Source organism: Lycium ferocissimum, chromosome 11 (assembly GCF_029784015.1).
Source record: "Lycium ferocissimum isolate CSIRO_LF1 chromosome 11, AGI_CSIRO_Lferr_CH_V1, whole genome shotgun sequence".
Lineage (NCBI taxonomy): Eukaryota > Viridiplantae > Streptophyta > Magnoliopsida > Solanales > Solanaceae > Lycium > Lycium ferocissimum.
The window spans coordinates 16,483,378-16,504,613 of NC_081352.1; the positions used below are offsets into that span (position 1 = coordinate 16,483,378).

The 21,236-nt window shown below is 37.0% G+C and overlaps 1 protein-coding gene across 1 annotated transcript; it reads right to left on the reverse strand.

Annotated features, from left to right (window-relative positions):
• Nucleotides 1-9,174: 9,174 nt before the first annotated feature.
• LOC132037012 (pectinesterase inhibitor-like) lies at nucleotides 9,175-9,790 on the reverse strand. Its single transcript, XM_059427444.1, has one exon. The coding sequence runs from the start codon at nucleotides 9,768-9,770 to the stop codon at nucleotides 9,237-9,239; it is 534 nt and encodes a 177-aa protein (XP_059283427.1). The 5' UTR covers nucleotides 9,771-9,790; the 3' UTR covers nucleotides 9,175-9,236.
• Nucleotides 9,791-21,236: the final 11,446 nt, after the last annotated feature.

A 21,236-nucleotide genomic window follows, 5' to 3' on the forward strand; every position in this document is an offset into this window, starting at 1 on the left:
GAGCCAGATACCCATTTGGGAAAACAAAATTGGGGTTTTTGGAAATTTTTTTTCCCCCGCCCTTTTTCGTTTCAACAGGAAAGGATGCTCGGAAAATAGTCATAACTCTTAGTACGAGCTGCGGTTAGTGGAAACCTACCGTTGGAAAGGTGTTTAAAAGACCTAAAACTTTCTTGTTTTGAGGTTTCTCAAATTCCTAACAAAAGTATCCGAAAAGAGGCCATAAGTGCAGGTTGTCTCAGACTTAGACGAATTTAGAAGACCTTAAGAACTTCACTTTTTGGTTTGACTTCAAAACGACTGTTTAAAACCCAAATTCATCCCGAATGGATTCATATGGTTAAAATATCAACTTAATACTGGTTTTCATACATTCACACATAACTCGAATTTACGGGATGTGTCAGTGTGTGTGTGTGTGTGTGTACAGCTATTTCGCACACCGCGCCGCGTTATAGTCGGCCGAGCAGGCACGTAGATGTGCACACCATTGCAGTGGGTACGGTATGAGATTACCCTGGACGCGGGATGATATAATAGATGGATCGGGCTGTACGTTCCACAACACTGACATTATGGATCGGGCTGTACGTTTCACAGCGCTAACAGTTATATTATGGTATATGTAATTTTAAAAGAAAGCATGAATATCATATGCCCTTAGAGGCACTTTCAGTTATACAGAGTTATACAGGTACTTCCAGATGTTCAGTCACACCGATGTATTCAGATACTTGGATTAGCTTCCTTGTTTTTAGCTTTCTTTCATGATTCTTATGTATTTGTTGCTCTTATGCCTTATATACTCGGTACATTATTCGTACTGACTCTCCTATTGCTAGGGACGCTGCGTTCATGCTCGCAGGTTTAGGTAGACAGACAGGCGGTCCAACTCAGTAGGACTTCCATGTTGATGAGTCGGTCTTGCTCTACTTGGTTCGTAGGCTGCCTATTTTTGGTATGCTATTTTGATATGTATATATGGGTATGACGGGAACCTGTACCGTCCTTTCTATAGCTTTGTATTCCATTAGAGGTCTGTAGACAGTTGTAAGTATTTGGGATGTTATGTAGCCTTGTCGGCTCCTATTTTGTGGTACAGCTTATATGGCGGCCTAGTCGGCTTGCACTGTTATTTTCAGTATATATGTATACAGGTGGTTGTGAGTTCTTGATGAAGAGTTCATGGTGTTGTTCTTACAGGAGTCAGTATAGTTCAATTATAAGTCATATATGGGCCACCCTATTATTCAGTGAGATCCAGGTACGAGTATAAGGGTGCCAGGTTAGTAGAAGTCAGGCACTCATCATGACTCATCGGTTTGGGTCGTGACACGTTATACCTTATTTTGGGAATTTTATTATAAAAGTTTCTTTCTGCATTGTTTATAATATTATGATGTTTCTTCTTGTTTCAATATAGTTATTTACCGCAATTGTGTAATTACAAGATGTTATTGTTTGGCGATGGTTCGCTTACCGGGGAGGATAGAGTAGGTGTCATCATGACTTGTGATTTGGGTCATGATAGGTGGTATAACTCCTTCGGTTGACATGCAGTGGCGAGCAGGTGAAGCATTGATTGCTTTACCCCAAACGACCATACATGGACTGTATAAAACAAAAATGTGTGAAGAAAATGCCATTTCTAGGTGTTGATAACCGAAGCATACAGAGAAATAAGAGGCGGCTAGGGTTTCACCTTGAAACCCTTGTCAACAAAAGTAAAAATACCAAAGGGGTCGTTTGGTATATGTTTGTGAAATAAAGGAGAAGATGGGTCGGGTCGCCGGTTTAAACGAAAATGGACCTGGCCCATTTTTGTTGATTTCATCCAATTTTTTTTAAATATAGTCTATTCGTACAAATTATTGCCATGATTTTAAGTTTGAAAACTAAACCAACATTACAATTATGGTTCAAAATCCTATGGAGATAGAAGACTATAGAAGGAAAATAGGATATCCTAACTGCATGGTAAACTGTTCAGGAAAGATTTGGACGTTTTGGACAGATGAATGGCAAGGAATAATCATTCCAGACACAAGTCAACAAATCACTCTACAGCTCACTCATACTTCTATCGCTCAGATTTTATTGATTACTGTGGTTTATGCTAAATGTAACAGAGGAGAGAGGGAAGAATTATGGGACTCCATGGTAGATATGGCCAATAAGTTTGATGTTCCATGGATTGTAGGTGGTGATTTTAATGTAATAATAACTGAGGAGGAGAAACAAGGTGGATTGCCTGTATCAACTAATGAAATATTAGACTTTACAAGTTGTACTCAAACTTGTAGTTTAATAGATGTGGGGTTCTGGAAGTAAATTCACCTGGTGGAATGGAAGGACAAATGAAGATTGTATATTCAAGAGGCTGGGCAGAATTTTGGTAAATCAACAACTCCTGGATATTATGCCATCCACTTCTGTATCACATCTGATTAGGCATGGATCAGATCATGCTCCATTACATCTGGAGTGTAATAGCACTGACATATCAATCAGAAAATCTTTTAAGTTTCTCAACTTCTGGACTAAACATCAATCATTCATGGAGGTGGTGAAGTGTCATTGGAAAGCTGATTTAGTGGAAATTCATTTCATATTTTTCATCATAAGTTGAAGAAACTAAAGAAGGCATTGGTGCAATGGAGCAGAAATACATATGGTAATATCTTTCAACAGATAGCTACCATAGAGGATACTATAAAGGTGCAGGAATGGCAGTTTGAAACAAATCCTACAAGGGAGAACAGAAGTACTCTACAACAATCACAGGCTGAACTCACTAGATACCTGCATTTGGAAGAAGAGTATTGGAAACAAAAAGCAGGAATGAAGTGGTTTAATGAAGGAGATAGAAACACAAAGTTCTTCCATTCATATGTAAGAGGAATAAGAAGTAAATTGGCCCTTAAGAGGATTCAGGATCAGAATGGAGTATGGGTAGAAACAGCAGCTGAATTGGGAGATGAGGCAGTCAGATTTTTTTGAATCACAGTTCAGAAATGAACAAATAGAAGTTGACTTTACAATATTGAAGAATATTCCAAAGCTGATCACAGGAGAGCAACAACAGAAGATGGAGGAATTACCAATAGAAGAGGAGGTTAAAGAAGATGTATTCTCTCTTAATAATGAGAGTGCTAGTGGTCCTGATGGCTTCACAAGACTCTTTTATCAAAAATGTCAGGACACTATTAAGGAGGATGTGATCATGATGGTAAGAGCTTTCTTCTGTGGATATGAGATCCCAAAGTTCATTACTCACACTAATCTAGTCTTATTACCTGAAAAAGAGGTGATTAATACTTATAGTGACATGAGGCCAATCAGTCTTAGTACTTTCGCCAATAAGGTGTCGTCTAAAGTACTTCATAACAGAATATCTGAAGTTCTTCCTAGGATAATATCCTCCAATCAAGCAGGCTTTGTGACAGGAAGGAGTATTGTTGAGAATGTCTTACTGGCACAAGAAATCATCAGAGATATCAATATGAGAGCAAGCAATACTAATGTGGTGATCAAGCTTGACATGGCAAAGGCATATGACAGGTTATCTTGGATCTTCTTAACCAGAGTTTTGAGACAATTTGGCTTTGGAGAAATAATCATTGACATGGTGTGGAGATTGATCTCAAACAACTGGTATTCAGTGCTTATCAATGGTCAAAGTCATGGATTTTTCAGGTCAAGTAGAGGAGTGAAACAAGGAGATCCATTGTCACCTACACTGTTTATTATAGTTGCTAAGGTGTTATCTAGAAGTTTGAACAAATTTCATGAGAAACCAAAGTTTATAAGTTACGGTATACCTAAGTGGAGTCCTCAAATAAATCATTTGTCCTATGCTGATGATGCAATACTGTTTTGTTCTGGAGATAGATATTCTGTAAAGAAAATGATGAAAATATTGAGGAAATATGAAAAAGCTTCTGGACAGATGGTGAACAATGAGAAAAGCAACTATTATACTCATCGTAAGGTGTCTGCAGGAATCAATAATAGAATCAAAAGGTATATAGGTATGAGAAAAGGAACCTTTCCTTTCACATACTTAGGATGGCCAGTGTTCTATGGAAGGAGAAACCTGATATACTATGAAGATATACTCAAAAAGGTAATAAAGAGGGTATTTTCTTGGCAGAATAGGATGCTATCTTTTGGTGGAAGATATATTTTGATAAACCATGTCCTTCAAACCATGCCTGCCTACTTATTATCTGCCTTGAATCCTTCTGCTGGAGTGATCAAACAGTTACACAATATTTTTGCTAAATTCTTTTGGTGTAATACTATATCATAGGTTTTAGATCCTTATTTGATATGTCAAATGGCTTATTTGCTAAATTATGTTGGAATTTTAGATGTGGAAGGAGTCTATGGAGTAGTTATATGTTGAACAAATACTGTAAAAAATGGCATCCCATATTGGCCTATGATAGAGGAGGTTCTCATACATGGAAGAAAATGGTGAGGCTAAGGGAAGCTGTTGAACCACAGATTCTTTGGCATGTGAATAATGGCACTTCTAGTTTCTGGTATGAGAACTGGACTGGACTTGGTGCATTATATTATATCATACTAGAAGCAGTTGAGGAGGAGGAAATAGAAGTAAATCAGTTTGTGCATGAAGGAGAATGGAACTTTGATTTGCTACAACATACTCTGAATCAAGAGCTGGCTCAGCACATTAGAGACACAATAAGAATTCCTGTAGAGGGGCAGGATGATGATCCATGTTGGATGTTAGAACCTAGTGGTCAGTTCACAGTTAAATCTGCATGGGATTTCCTCAGGAAAAGGGAGAACAAGGTTGATAATTATTGCAATATATGGGAGAAAGGGATTCCTATTAAGTCAGCTTCTTTATGTGGAGAATGTGGAGGGCCAGGATATCAACAGATGACATTTTGAAGAGAATGCATATCAATTTGCCTTCAAGATGCTGGTGTTGTGAGGATCACAAGGAGGAGACAGTGACACATTTATTTCTAACATCTTCCATAGCTGCAAAGCTTTGGAAATATTTTGCGTCATGTGCAGGTGTTACAACAAATGGAAGCAGCCTGCAGCAACAAATTCTAGCATGGTGGTCAGCAGATGTTAAGCCAAAGCTGAGACCAGTGTTCAAAGCCATGCCAGCATTTATTATGTGGGAACTATGGAAGAGGAGAAATTCAATCAAACATGGAGGAACTGTCACATTGCACAGGATGATTCAACAAGTTCAACAAAATTTACACCATTTAGGGAAGCTGAGATTTCCATGGATGCAGATATCATATGAATGGGAGTTAATGTATCAGCAACTTAGCACATATAGACCAAAAATCTATTATGCTAAGGTGTTGTGGAGAATGCCACCATCAGGAAGACTGAAATGTAACACAAATGGAGCAAGTACAGGTAATCCTGACAGGAGTTCATATGGTTTCTGTATAAGAGATGACAAAGGAGACTTGGTGTATGCTCAAGCCAAGGACATTGGAATCAGGACAAACACGGAAGCAGAAGTTGAGGCAATCAAACAAGCTCTGAAATACTTCAAGGAGAACAATCTACTACATATACAATTAGAAACAGACTCCCTAGTACTTCTCAAAATCCTACAGGATGCATGGATCGCACCATGGGAGTTGAAGAACCTTTGTGGAGGACATCAAAGAGGATCTGAGACTCATACAAGGTCAAATCATGCACACTTTCAGGGAAGGCAACAAACTGGCAGATTTTCTTGCAAATCAGGCTTTGGAAAATGAAGATTTGGAACTGTATAGTTTTGTTGATGTTCCTAGAGCAGGAGGAAAGACCATCAACATGGACAAGTCTCAAATCCCTCAACTGAGGATCAAAACAAGGAGGATAAATCAGCTATGCAGCTGATAATCATGTTACTTCTACAGCTAAGTTGCAGCTTACTGGGAGAAAATACATCAGATACACAAGAATTAAGCAACAGGAAGCCTAGCTTAGTGTTTTTTTAAAGCAGTTGTGCAGTATACATAGAGCAATTTTCTCATTATAGCTAGTTCAAATTATAGACATCATTTTGTAAGGATACTATTTTACTTTGCTGTTTTTATTAATAAAGGAAAACTCTAACAGGCTCCAACAGCATGATAGAGTAAATTTGTTTTAAAAAAAAATTACAATTATGGCCACCCAAAAAACAATTAGCTATTTCAATTGTAGCCCATTTTAAAGCGTAAGAATAAGTTACTCGTTTCAATCGTGACCCATTTAACACATGAAATTAGTTGACAATTCAATTTTAGCCATTTTGAAAGTAATTGCAATTAAAGCTCTAAATTATAAAATTGAGACGTAGTTGATCATTTATTTAATTAATCAAATCTCTTGATTTATCGAAGTAAAATACCTATCGATTGATCATCAATAGCTTTTAAACAATTAATTAAATAATTATTTTCACTATTTTGCATTAAAATCTTGATGAATATGTTTCAAAATTACAGAAAATATACAATATACATAGGATGATATACAATAATATACTTGATGATATTTTGCCAATTGAAATGGCAAAATGTCACTCAAATAATTTGGTAAAATCATTTTTGACTTGTAAAAATGTAAATTTCACTCTGTTTGTAACCCAAGAGCGTTGAATAGTTAAATAAAATTATTGAAGGACAAAATTTAGGTGGTCAACAATTTTTACCACCAATCTGTCCACAACTACCACCACCACCAACCACCTCTGCCATCACAACCACCACTGGCAACCACCATCGCTGCCAACCACTACTGCCAGTCACTATCAAATCTACCACCTCCATCATTATAATTATATCTGCAGCGACCACTTCTGTCACTGCCACCACCACCAATGTCGCCGCCACTACACTATCAGCCATTACCACCTCTTGCGGAACAATCCTTACTACCAACCACCTCTACCATCATAACTAGCGCTGCCTCCAACTACCACCAACACCATCGTCAACCACCACCACAAACACCAAACATCAATCAACTCCACCATCAAAACAACCACCACCAACACTGCCAAATACTAACATCAACCAACTCCACCATCACTACCAACCGCCATCATCTCTCCAGTCATTACAACACCAACTATCTCAACTATCACCATCACTACGAGATACATGTTCTATTTTTTTCATCAAATAATAATTTTATCTTATCAAAATTTATATTTTTTTTCTACTAAATAATTACTTTTTTTTTAGTGAATTGTATATGTATTATGTTTAAAATAAAAATATTATGCATATTCAAATGTTAAAAAAACAAATAGTCCTAATCATTTAATTCTTAGATCTAGAAACAACATCTTAATCATTCAGATATTGAAAGAAAAAAAAACAGTCCTAATCATTTAATGCTTAGAGCTGAAAATAACATCTTAATCATTCAGATGTGCATTTAGATTCAGAACGAGTCTCCAATATCTAAATCACCATTATTTTTCATTTCGTCTCTCAAAATATCTTTAAATTTGTGAAGATATATGTTTTTCAATCAAACGATGTATTTAAAAAATCACGTCTAAAATCTTCTAGAAATTTTGAAAAACCATAATTGAAACTTGGGATGAGATGATAATTTTTGTGAAACTCTAATAAGTTAACTTATAAACACGTATAACCATTACCCCTTAATAAATTCTCTAAGCATTACCCCTTAATCTCAAATTAGTTGTCGTGATTTCGAAAAATAGTTGGCTCAAATTATTTGTTATTTTAAAAGTTCAAGACAAAATTAATTATTTTTTCTCATTTTAACCTTAATGGTAATTGTTCTTGAATAACACCCTTTTCAGTGGCGAAACTAAAACAATTGAAACAAAACATCAATTTCTTATGCATAATACATAAATAGATTTACAAAAAGAAAATATTGAATTAGCTTAATCAATAAATGAAACAAAAGTAATGGTACATGATGTTACTGTGGTTTTTTCTCTCTTTTTCTTTTCAAAACAACAACTGCCGCCGATTAATTGAAATTTTATTACAGGTAACATTCTTTTCCTTCTCGTTAGCAAAGGAGCCAATCCCATTGCTGAGAGGATTAACATTAAGCACAATACCACATCATTAAAGAGGTACTATCAAGACTATATGCCAACAGAAAGACACTAACAAAAGATGCAGCATTATGAAAAATGAATTAATTTATACCAATGTAGTCAAAGAGTTCCCGTAGAACTCTCTTCTTTTTCTTCCTTCTTCTCTCATTCTTGCTCTCTCTCTAGATGATACCTTAGGCTACAATTCATCATGCATTTTATAATAGAACAAAAATCATATGAAAAAGGTGAACGGATGGTTTCAAGGGAAGAAATTAAAAGAGTAAGGATTAAAACTCAATAAATAGTGACAGATGTAAGAGTTCTTACCCTCTATCTAATTAATTTTAGTGCAATAAAACGTATCCATTTAATAAAAGTTTTTTTAATATTTAAGGAAATAAAATGATCAACTAATTTTTAATGAGCATTTTAGTAAATCAACGTTAGGCTTAAAAGCTTCCTACTTTTAGTATGGTGATATAATATGATGATTGACTATGGTATTTCCTAAGTAAATACCATGTACTGTGCGATTTCTATGTGAAATAAAATTATGTTTCTGCGTATACATTGTTGCTGAATTATAGTCTGGTCATGCAACATTCTCTTTTGAAAGATAAAGGCTTTGGTCCTATATATGACAACTTTATTGAGAAGGAAAAGTGTGGCTCTCATTTATGGATACAAGCACTTCTTGTAAAAAGAAATTCATACTTAACAATGAATTCGACTTGTTTCAATAGATAATCGATTCTCTACTTTCTTCCGTTGATTTATCAAATGTCATTTAAATCAATGAAATTACTTAGTAAAATCACTTGCGTATTTTTTGGGGCACCGAAAAATTGTGACATGAGCATTCCATTTAATTTATAAGCACAACTTAATAATCATGCAGTGTGGTCATTTTTTTATATAAACCAACCCGTTTATATTGAGCCCAATCTCAAAAAGAATATTGAAAAATAGATTATTCCCGTGAGACAAGAATTATCAATCTTTTTTTAGCTAATTTATACCACTAGACATAGTGTCTAATGGCCGTTATAAAAACAAATGCAAGTGCTTGAAATAAATTTAAAAAGGGAAACATAACTTTATATTTAAAAACTTTCATAATTCAAGTCGACAATAATGTCTTACATAATCTGTTAATTTATATGTATCATCTTCCCTTCAATAATTTGCTAATAACCAAAATACTTTCAATAAGTCCTCGAAGCTTGTCATTAGCATCCTTGAGTTGGGGCACTTCAGCGGGTGGTCCTGAGAATTTATCATCACACTTAGAAGGATCACTTAGAGCAGCGGAAGCATGAGTATTGATACCGTTATAGTCTTTAGACTTGAATAAGTCTGGCAATTTTTTAAGATTATCAATAGCGTCGTTATAACTCGTACAACAGAAGGAGTATCGTGACTTTAATTCTGGGTTTGTCGCCTCGTCAAGCAACTTTTCAACAAGATCACGCACAGATTGGGCGCTCTTTTGTGATAAGTCCATTGAGATCATCATAAGACCTTTAAGATTTGCACCTTTGGATCGAGGATCGCCCTTTAAAGTGGATAAACATACATCCTTGTGTTGTGTTTTCGAACAGACGTCATCTATCAAATCGGCTTTCACACTTGTTAATATGAAGGAGATTAATAGTAGAGAAACTATCAGAAATGAGGTAGAGTTATACGAGAGTGCCATTTTGAATGATCAAATGTTTTTGTTTCATAACTTGTGTTGTGATAAGCACTTTATATAGTTGTGTCGTTCAATTGATGAACATGTTGAGATAGCTATGTAATTAAAGCATGCAAGGCTTTGTGGAAAAAAACATTTAAGTTTACTCTACTTATATTTAATTTGACAAGATTTTACTAGCCTCTTGCTTCATGGTAGATTGGTAGTAATTAATATCGTAATCAAACTGCAGATTTCAACCATCTCCATAGTAGATATCAACAATAGATCTATAAATTTACTTACACTTTCTGTCTAAAACGACTGGAAAAATTAACTATTGCTTGGCATTAGTCAAACAATCCACATATACATACTCAAGTTTTTGTGGTAATTGAGCGGATTGGATCAAATTTAGACGGGTTGAATACAAGGTTGGATTATAACCCGTCCACACTAATACAAGTAAAAAATGAATCATTTTTTTGCGCGGATTGCCCTTCTTTTGGGGTGGTCTTTAAATTTTGCCTCTCATATTTGTGGTCTTTAAGTTTTGCCCTTCGCTTGAAAAGGTGGGCGAATACCTAAGGTTCTGGGTTCGAATCCCCGCTCAGGCATAAAATAAAAAAATAATTTCGCAAGGCAAGGCTGGGGGGCGTGTATGCCGGATCCGGCATACACGCCTTAAGGAAAAACTAAAGTTATACTGGATCTGGCATAACTAAAAGTCTGCCCCATAAGGCAGAACTTTTCCTTAAGGCATAGTTTAGTTATGCCTTATGAGACAAACTTTTAGTTAAGGCATAATCAAAAGTATGCCTAATAAGGTAAAACTTTTCCTTAAGGCATAGACTTTGTCTTATAAGATAAACTTTTAATTATGCCTTAAGGAAAAGTTCCGCCTTATTGGGCATACTTTCAGTTATGTCTTAGGGGCACACTTTTAGTTAAGGCAAAACTAAAAGTATGCCTCATAAGACGGAACTTTTCGTTAAGGCATAACTAAAAGTTTGCCTTGAAACGTAAAATAAAATAAAATATATGCCTCAAGGCAAAGTCTGCCCCCTCTGGCAAACTTTAGTTAAGCATAACTAAAAGTCTGTCAAAGGGGCGAGCTTTAAATTCAAACTCATTTGCGAATTTTTTTTAAAATTTTTGACTGAGCGGGGGTTCGAACCCGAAACCCATGGGCTTTAGGCGAAGGACAAAAATTAAAGACTACCAATTTGAGGGGCAAAAGTTAAAGACCACCCCAAGAAGGGCAATTCTACGAATTGCACAAAATGAATTGAGTAAAAAACAGTTCTGGCCCATTTTTATCTCCTAAAGCCGAAACCTTGTTGATGTTTTACTTTAACAACAAGGATTTACGTTATAAGAAAGACTCAATTATCAATAAGATCCTCCCTAGTATTATTAAATGAAAAGTTCCCCCTTTGTTAAATCCTAAAAAAACACAATTCTGCCATCAAAAAGGAGAATCAATAAGTTATGTAATAATTTTGCTGCAAAAACAATTTTCATGTACTCGTATACATATATCATAGAAAAAACCTGTTATACATACCAACTAACATGAACTTAAGAAATAGGAGTAACTTACTTAACAATCAAACATTATGAAAAAAGAAAATTTAATTTGGGGATAGGACCCATAGGTTATGACAATTGGTCATAAATTCTTAAGATACTATGCACCCATAGCAAATTAAGACAAGAAATATAAAACTTATTTCCCATTTTTCCTACAAAGAAAATCAAAGTTGAAACATAAGTGAATAACTTTTTAGTAACAAACTGATGATAACAAAGTTTCATTATATATTTGTCAGAAAATTGAAGAATTTCTAATCACCCAACTCATCTGGTATGCGAATAGCGGTAGTGAAATATGTAATAATATTTTGATATCGAAAGTTTGGAAATTATAACCCAGTATGTGACAAACCTGTTTTTATATTAGCTAAACTTTACCTATATTTAATTATTTATCCAAACTTGTACGGGTTAGATATGTTGGGTGTGAAACGGAAAAGAAAATAAGAGAGAACTCAGCTTGATTATTCGCTCAAGCTATTGGGGTTTAAATAGCTAAGTTTACATGTCCTAAAAAGAAAATGAAATCACTACCAATCAATTCATAATTACATACATTCTACCTACTAATTACATATATTCTACATATACGTTAGAATCAGCATAGGATTCTAACAGTCCCCCTCAAGCTGGTGCTTAGGAATTATATGTATCAATCTTGCTACATAAATAACTCGTTTTGGGACCGGCTAGAGACTTGGTGAATATGTCTGCAAGCTGATCACTTGATTGCATGAACCGTGTGACTATGTCTCCTGAGAGTGCCTTCTCTCTGACAAAATGACAATCAATCTCTATGTGTTTGGTCCTCTCGTGAAACACTGGATTCAATGTAATGTGAAGTGCAGCTTCATTATAGCACACAAGTTCCATTTCTTTAATCTCTCCAAATAATCAACTCCTTCAATAGTTGCTTGATCCATATGAGTTCACATGAAGCCACTGCCATAGCCCGATATTTTGCTTCTGCACTAGAACTAGCAACCACATGTTGTTTCTTACTTTTTCATGACACCAAATTTGCCCCAACTAAAACACAATATCCAGATGTAGATCATCTGTCAGAGGGTGACCTTGCGTAGTATTCAAATGTGACTCAACAGGCAACAAGTACGAAGTACATCCACTAGAGCAACAATTGTAATATAACAACAAAAGGATGAGTGAACTCATGGATGAGAACTTGCAATTGATTAAGTGAGAACTTGCAATTGATTAAGTAAGAGATGTCGGGATTCCCTTGTAAGTTGATCACAAAATACTTCAGCAAATATTAGTTGCAATTCCCCTAAAACTTGAACCATGCCACAACCAAGATCCATAAAGATTATTTTGTTTTTCTGTGCTAACAACAAAACAATTTGGTGAATGCATCAAGTTAATTTCTTTACACCTAAGTCCACCAGCACAACCCATTTAGTATTGCGAATAACTTAAACACTAACAGATTCACATATCACCATATTGAGCCTATTTTCATTCAGTTAGCAATATTTTCAAGCCCAAATAGTTCTCAAGCTCAAACATTTAAATACAACTCCAAACTCCCTCTCTGACCAAACTCATACACCAAAACTTACTTCTATGCATCTCATAATGTTGCTCGTTAATCAGACTTCACCGGTGAACTAATTCCCCTCTCAGACAATTCAACGAACAGGTTATTGTCACGACTCAAATCACGGGTCATGATGGCACCCACATGACCCCCCTGGTGGGTGAAACATCCCCTTAGTCAATTTACATAATAAATTTAAGAATCAACATAAATCATACAAACCATCATTAATAAGTCTTAATTATATCATAAATGCAGAATATGCGGAATAATAAGTCAAATCACGGGTCATGATGGCACCCACACTAACCCCTCTGGTTGGTGAACCATCCCCTTAGTCAATTTACTTAATCAATTTAAGAATCAACGTAAATCATACAAACCATCATTAATAAGTCTTAATCATATCATAAATGCGGAATAATAAGTCAAATATGATCCCTAGGATGTGAAGTCACAAGTACAAGAACAACTAATCCAAAATCCAGTCTACGAATAATACATCAGTCTGAAACATAAAGAAACACTGTCTAATGGATAGAATAGTAGACTATAAAGATAAGAATCCGAGGCTGCAGGCTGGAAGGTGACTCACCATCGGAATCTCAGCAAGATAGCCGTAAGGCTAGAAACGGGGTCTCGATGAAGGTCCTGTCTCAAACTCTACACTCAGAAAAAGTGCAGCAAGAGTAGTATCAGTACACGTAGGTACCGATAAGAATCATAGGCCGACTAAGATTAGTTCACACATATGAAAGCACAGAATCAACAAGTCAAATAGATAGACAACCAATAACCATCAAGAGTTAGAAAATATCACAAAACCAAGTCATAGCCTAAGGTTAAGGTTCTATACCACAAGTCTGCCAAGCCCTCAATCATTTCTTAAGTAGGCTACAACATAAGTACATACCAACGAATCCAATAAATCAATGTATGATGTGATAATGAGCAGTGCAATGCAATGAGATGGGATGGCATGCAATGTAATGACCAATACTCAAACCTGTACACACATGCTAAGGATGGAAATATCGACGTCTCAATAGTCATGACCCTTGGGGGACCCGCGGAGTCCATGTATCAGTCACTCTGCACAAAGCCCAGAGACGACTCTGCCACTATATGTCTACACATACCTCGGATCGATGGCAATAACAATATACTTTCACCTTTCTCTTTCTTTCCTTTTCAAAATGTTTCCATAACTTTCTCATCAAGCTGTTTCCACAACTCTTTCATCATCAATGAATGTATGAATGCAAGAATGAGGAATCAAATGCAATCAATGCCAATAAATATGATATGGAGATCACAAAGCACCATAAGCCATTTCAATTGTTGCATGAATTATCAACCATAAAGGACACGTATCAAATATTCAATTCTAATACTACAATACATCTAGCACATCCCACAACACCACAATCACGTAATCAAATACACCACATGTCAATAATTGCATAAATAACGGCGACAAGCCCACATAATCAGAAATCATACCAACCTCATCGGATCACCACTCCACACCATGCCTGAAGGCTATCACTCTTTCCCCCATCAGTACTACGTAACACATGAGAATCGCTAATCAAAGCCTAACAAAGATAAGACATAATCGACCTCGAAGTCGAGCACGAGCCTCAAACCGTCAAACCTGGGCTTTCTAAGTACTTCCGAATGCTCAAAGTATAACAATTAAATGTCTACATTCGACTATGAATCTATCGATATACATAATGGTATACTTTCAGAAAACCCCAAAAATATCCCTAAAAATGTGACCCCGAGCCCACAAGGGTAAAATGGGAAATTAAAGATAAAATTAAGCTACCTGAATTAATCACCATCCTTAATTTCATGGAATTCTAATCACAATAAAGCCTTCAAATTCATTAATATCCTAAACTCCCAATTTGAACCTAGGGTATATTGATATTTGACACAAATATCGATATTTAGCGTTACTTTACCTCTCGTTCTTAGTACTTTAATTGCATTTTCTATGATGGAATCATTGTATCCAAGCTTATGTTGGTATGTTTTATGTGTTTAGGTACAATGAGGACAAATGATGGAAAACTGAGCAATTTTGGTAGATTTTGGAGGTGATTTAATTTGCCCGAGGTGACGAGAGGATCGCGCGACACATAGAAAATTTTGGTCAACTAAAGGATCTTAGGTGTCAGGCCAGCTTCGCGGATAAAGCATGCAGGCATCAAGCCCGCATCGTGGATCCAAGGTGGAGGAATACACTCTCTGACCAAAGGCATTTAGAAATCTCAGACCACACCCGTGTTGGACCTGCGACGGGTGTGCAGCGCGGGTGTCGGCTAGTTTTTCCCATTTTGATCGAGATTAGGTCTAATTATTTTAGTTTTAATCCTAGACTATAAATAGACGTTTTAAGAGTTGTAAACGATGTACTGGGATTTTTGCTAAGACTTATAAGCCGTCGTCTTTATTTCTCTCTCTTAGGTTTTATTTTATTTTCTTCTTTCAATGCTAGATTATTCATGAATTCTTGTTCTTCATCGAGAATCATGAGTAGCTAAACTTCTTTATTCTAGGGTTGTGGCAAAGACATGATAGTTGGTTTGACGACAATTTCTATCAATTAATTTTTCATATTTTGGATTGCTTATTTATTCGTGTGCTTAATTGTATAATTACTTGGTCACTAATTAGACACTATCTGTAATGTGTGAATTGAACAAGGGATAAGGAATTTGCATACGTAATAAGAATAAATAGGGCTTTTTCGATATAATCGTTTCGCTAATGAGGATTGGAATATACCCTTTAGCCTTGCTTAGTTGAATACGGAGAAGTAAATGCGTTCTTGTTACTTTCTGGAAATCATGGGGATATAAGCGTTAAAGTAGCATCTACAGGCTTGTAAGCAACTCGGAAGATACTCATGAAATTACAATAAACCCGTCAACTAGTAATCAAGGAAATAAGATATGTAGAATTGTCAGAAGACTAACTGGATTGTTGTAAGCCATGACCCTAGAACTTTCTCTCATCTGATAAACCTTACAGTCTTCGTGACAATTGTCTCAGTCACAAAACACTCATATTTATTTGTTCATTTCAATTAGTAGTTAGTTACAACAAATCCCATTTATTGTTATTCTCTTGAATAGTTATAACGAAATTTAAATTAGTTGAATAGTGAAAATTCTAAGTCTCTGTGGTTACGATAACTGGACTTAAAAATCCTATATTACTTGTGCGACCGCATATACTTGCGTGTGCGTTTGGGAGCAACAAATTTTTGGAGCCGTTGCGAGGGACTTAGAAAAATTACTGTTTTTCTAGTTTGGATATTTCAATTTCTATTCAAGTTTTTACTTTGGTTCTTTGGTTGACCTGTGCTCCTCAAGTGTATTCTCTTGTTTATGCCAAACACTCGAAGTCAAGGAAAAGCATTAGCTGACTTTGACCCAGAAATTGAACGGACATTATACAAGCGAAAAAAAAACTGGCGGACGACGAGCTTGATATCAGGTTGGTTTACAATCTTAGAGTTGATAACAAGGAAGTTGTCCGAGTTCTTACAAGAATTACTGAGATGGCACAAGCAGAACATGTTCTTTTGTCTAGTTACGCTAGACCTAGTCTGCCAAATACTGCTACGGCTATTGTCAAACCTGATATTACTGGAAATTTTAAGCTGAAAGAAGGAATAGTGCGGCTGGTGCAGAATACGTGCCAGTATATAGGTAAACCTCATGAAGACTCGTATAAGCACTTGATGACATTCATGGAGTTGAGCGAAAATTTTCAATATAGAGATGTCTCTATTATGTGAAGCTGGCCTTGTTTCCATTCTCATTGATTGGTGAAGCGAGGTATTGGTTGACGAATCTTCCTGGTGGATCTATCACTTCATGGGAGCTGTTATCGAACAAATTCATTGATAGGTTCTTCTCACCCAAGAAAATAAAGGAGCTGAGAGGGAAAATTGCCAACTTCACTCAGAAAGACTCTGAATCTCTACCATAAGCATGGGAAAGGTATAAAGGTTATTTGTGATATTGTCCACATCACATGCAGCCGAAGAAGATCATTGGGAACTATTTCATAGAAGGGCTAAGGCATGAATCGAGAGCCTTGTTGAATGCTTCAGCTCAGGGATAGATCTTAAACAAAACATATGAAAAGATAGAGGCTCTCCTTGAGCTAATGTATGAAGGTGCTTATGAGTATCAAGAAACGAGTAGCGCAAGGGTGACACAGAAAGCCACTGGGGTGTTTCAAGTAGATGATGTTGTAGCTATTCAGGCCGATATTGGGACACTTTGTAATGTTCTTATGAGGGTGTTCCCTCATGTTCAATAGGTCCAACCAGTTCAACATATTCAGCAAGTAGCATGCGAGAGTTATGGTGAGCCACATGATTATATTAGTAGTCCTCTGAATCCAGAATCAGTCTATTATATGGGGCAACACAATCCTGGTGGTGGAACTCAGGGAAATTATTTCAGAAATAATTACAATCCGTAATACGGAAAGCAGGATTTCTACAAGCAGAACAATTATCAGAAGCCCGAAGCTCAGCCAACTAGGAATTTTTTGGAAGACATGATGAAGCAGTTTATAGCTCAACAGCAAGTAGTTTACCAGCAAATTCAGATAGTGCAGAGCGAGATACGTTTAAATCTATTCATGAGTTTGAACGTCAAGTTGGGCATATAGCGATTGCTCAGAATGTCAGACCACAAGGTGCTCTTCCGAGTGATACTGAAAAGAATCCTAAAGAATGTAAAGCAGTCACCTTAAGGAATGGCAGAGAACTTGAAGAAGTGTCATCGAAGAACAAAAAGAAGGTAGATGCTGAACTCATTCCTGCTCAAAGAACTGAAGTTGAAAAGAGTCCTGAGAAAGTCATGCAATAGTCTGAAAAGGTAGTGACTAGACCACCTCCACCTTTTCCAGAGTGCTTTCAGAAACAAAAGGTAGATACAGCCTGTAAGAAATTTCTTGACATATTGAATCATGTACACATCAACATTCCTTTGGTAGAGCTCTTGCAAGAAGTTCTGAAATATGCTAAGTACATCAAGGATGTTTTTGCGAATAAGTGGCGCTGGACAAAATTTGAGATTGTAGTATTTACTGAGTAGTGTAATTCTAGAGTGAGGAGCAAGATTCCACCAAAGCTGAAAGATCCGGGCAATTTTATTATTTCTTTCACTATTGGTAATACTGAGGCTGGGCTAGCATTGTGTGATTTAGGTGCTAGTATTAATCTAATGCCCACCTCTGTGTTTCGAACGCTAGGGTTGGGTGAGCGATGAGGTAGATAAGAGTGTCCCTCTAATCATGGGAAGGGGATTCTTAGTAACGGTTGATGCAGTTATCTGAGTCAGAGATAGGAAGATGCCAATGAAGGTTGATGGGTAGGAAGCTACTTTTGATGTGTTCAAAGCTACTAAGCTTCCACCCATTATGAGGACTTGAAGATGATCACAGCTGTGGAACCTGAGCTAACGAATGCGGAGCTAGATCACTTTCGAGCTTCTCGAGATCTTTTGGAGATTGCATTAGTATATGGTGAAGACTTGGTGGAAGATGAGAGAGTCGAGGAGTGTCTTCAGATTATTGATACTTCTTGTGCATATTTGCTAGCCAATACGCCATTTAAGGATTTGGATAGACCTGAATCATGGAAGAAGCCGAAACCATCTATTGAAGAGGCTCCGGTTCTTGAGCTGAAGCCCTTACCATCTCATCTGCGCTATGATTTCTTGGGCAGCGGTGACACATTGCCCATAATCCTTTCTTCTTATTTGATGTGCAAGTTTAACGGGTGTTGCGAGTGTAAGAGATAGAATCCAAGCACTTGCTGGACCATAGCTGACATTCAAGGCATTAGAAGCTCATTTTACATGCATAAGATAGTACTGGAGGAGGATAGCAAGGTAAGCGTGGAGAGTCAGAGAAGGTTGAACCCAATCATGAAAGAGGTGGTGAAGAAAGAAGTGATTAAGTGGCTTGATAGCTGCATTATTTACCCCATCTCATATAGCAAAAGGGTGAGCCCCGTCTAATGTGTCCCAAAGAAAGGGGGCATGACTGCGGTGTAAAATAAGAAGGATGAGCCGGTGCCTCATAAAACTGTAACTGGTTGGAGGATTTGCGTTGATTATCGAAAGTTGAACACAGCCGGCAGAAAGGAACGCCAGCAGAAAGGATCACTTTCCTTTGCCCTTCAAGGACCATATGTTAGATCGATTGGCTAGAAATGATTGTTATTGATTTTTGGATGATTATTCAGGCTACAACGAGATTACAATTGCTCCAGAAGATTAAGAGAAGACCACTTTCACATGTCCATATGGCACTTTCGCATTCCGGAGGATGCCTTTCGGTTTATGTAATGCTCCAGGTACGTTCCAAAGATGTATGATGGCTATTTTCAATAATATGGTGGAAAATTATGTGGAGGTATTCATGGAGGATTTTTCGGTCTTTGTTGATTCTTTTGATGATTGTTTGAGCCATCTTAATGCCGTGTTGGCTCGATGTGAAGAAACAAACTTGGTGCTTAACTGGGAAAAGTGTCATTTCATGGTTCAAAAGGGCATTTTTCTCGGATATAAGGCATCAAACAAGGGCATTTAAGTAGACAGAGCCAAAATCGAGGCGATCAAAAAATTGCCACCACCCGTGTCTGTTCGAGGAGTGCACAGTTTTCTTGGGCATGCAGGTTTTTATCAACGGTTCATCAAAGACTTTTCTAAGGTTGCAAATCGGATGTGCAATTTGCTAGAGAAAGATGTTAATTTCATATTCAATGAGGCCTGTCTAAAGGCCTTTAATGAGTTGAAAGTGAGGTTAGTGACCGCACCTATTATCATTGAATCTGATTGGACTCTGTAGTTTGTGTTGATGTGTGATGCACGTGATTTTGTTGTGGAGGTTGTTCTTCGTAAGAAAAGGGATAAGTTTTTTCATCTTATTTATTATGCCAGCAAGACAATTGATACAGCCAGATGAACTATATAGTCACAGAGAAGGAGTTATTGGCAGTTGTTTACATTTTTGACAAATTTTGATCTTATCTGGTGGGGACGAAGGTGATTGTCTATACTGACCACACTGTTGTTCAGTATTTATTTGCTAAGAATGATGCAAAGCCCATACTTAGTCGTGGGGTGTTTGTCACGACCCGGCTACGGGCCATGACCGTACCTATATGGTCGGGCAGCTTATACATTTATGCATATATGACATGATGATGATTATGACAGTAAGCCAGCATGCATTATTTCTTTTATGATTCAGTCAGTTATAGATTGCTCCTCATTTGATGCCTCCTCATTTCATTGATGTTTCATGATTGTTTATGCCTCATATACTCAGTACAATGTTCATACTGACGTCCTTTTCCTTGGACGTTGTGTTCATGCCCACAGGTAGACAGGGAGACGGTGCAGATCCTTAGGAGCTATCGCGCCAGATTCACAGGAGCCCTCCTTCGTTCCGGAGGTGCTATTTTGAGACAGTATTTTTGTGTACATATATTCTGGGTACGACGGGGTCCTATCCCGTCCATATGTCTAGTATTCTAGTAGAGGCTCGTAGATACGCAGTGTGGGTAGTATGGTCTCATAACCCTTCATGTATATATACTATTTTGATAGCCTAAAGGGCCTATGTTTATAAAGTAAATATGTTTCATATGAAAGTCATTTTCTATGATTATGAGTATATATACATTATGAATGAGAGCAGACGAGTAACAGAATGAGCGGTGCTCGGTGGTTAGCCCCGGATACCCATCATGGCCCGTAGCCGGGTCGTGACAGTGTTGCTGCTACCAGAGTTCGACATTGAGATTCTTGATCGAAAGGGCACAAAAAACCAAGTAGAAGATCACTTATCTAGGCTTCAAAATCGAGAGCATGTTGATGAAGATGTGGTGATTAAGGAGACCTTCTCAGATGAACAACTTTTTGCTCTGCAATTAGCGTAGCTACCTTGGTATGCAGATATGGTAAACTTTCTAGTAAGTGAGGTGTACAATCCCAGTGCTAATCATGAGAAGAAGAAGTGAATTCTGTGCGATAGCAGATTCTACATTTAGGATGATCCGTACCTCTACAAGGTTGGCACAGATCAATTGATTAGGAGATGTATTCCAAAGGAAGAAGTCCCTGCATTTCTTGAGAGTTTTGACTCATCACCTTATGTTGGACAACACGCTAGTGACAGAAGAGCCGCAAAGGTACTTCAGTCAGGGTTTTATTGGCCGACTTTATTCAAAGATGATCATGAATTCGTTAGGGCATGTGATAACTGGTAAAGAACTGGAAACATTTCAA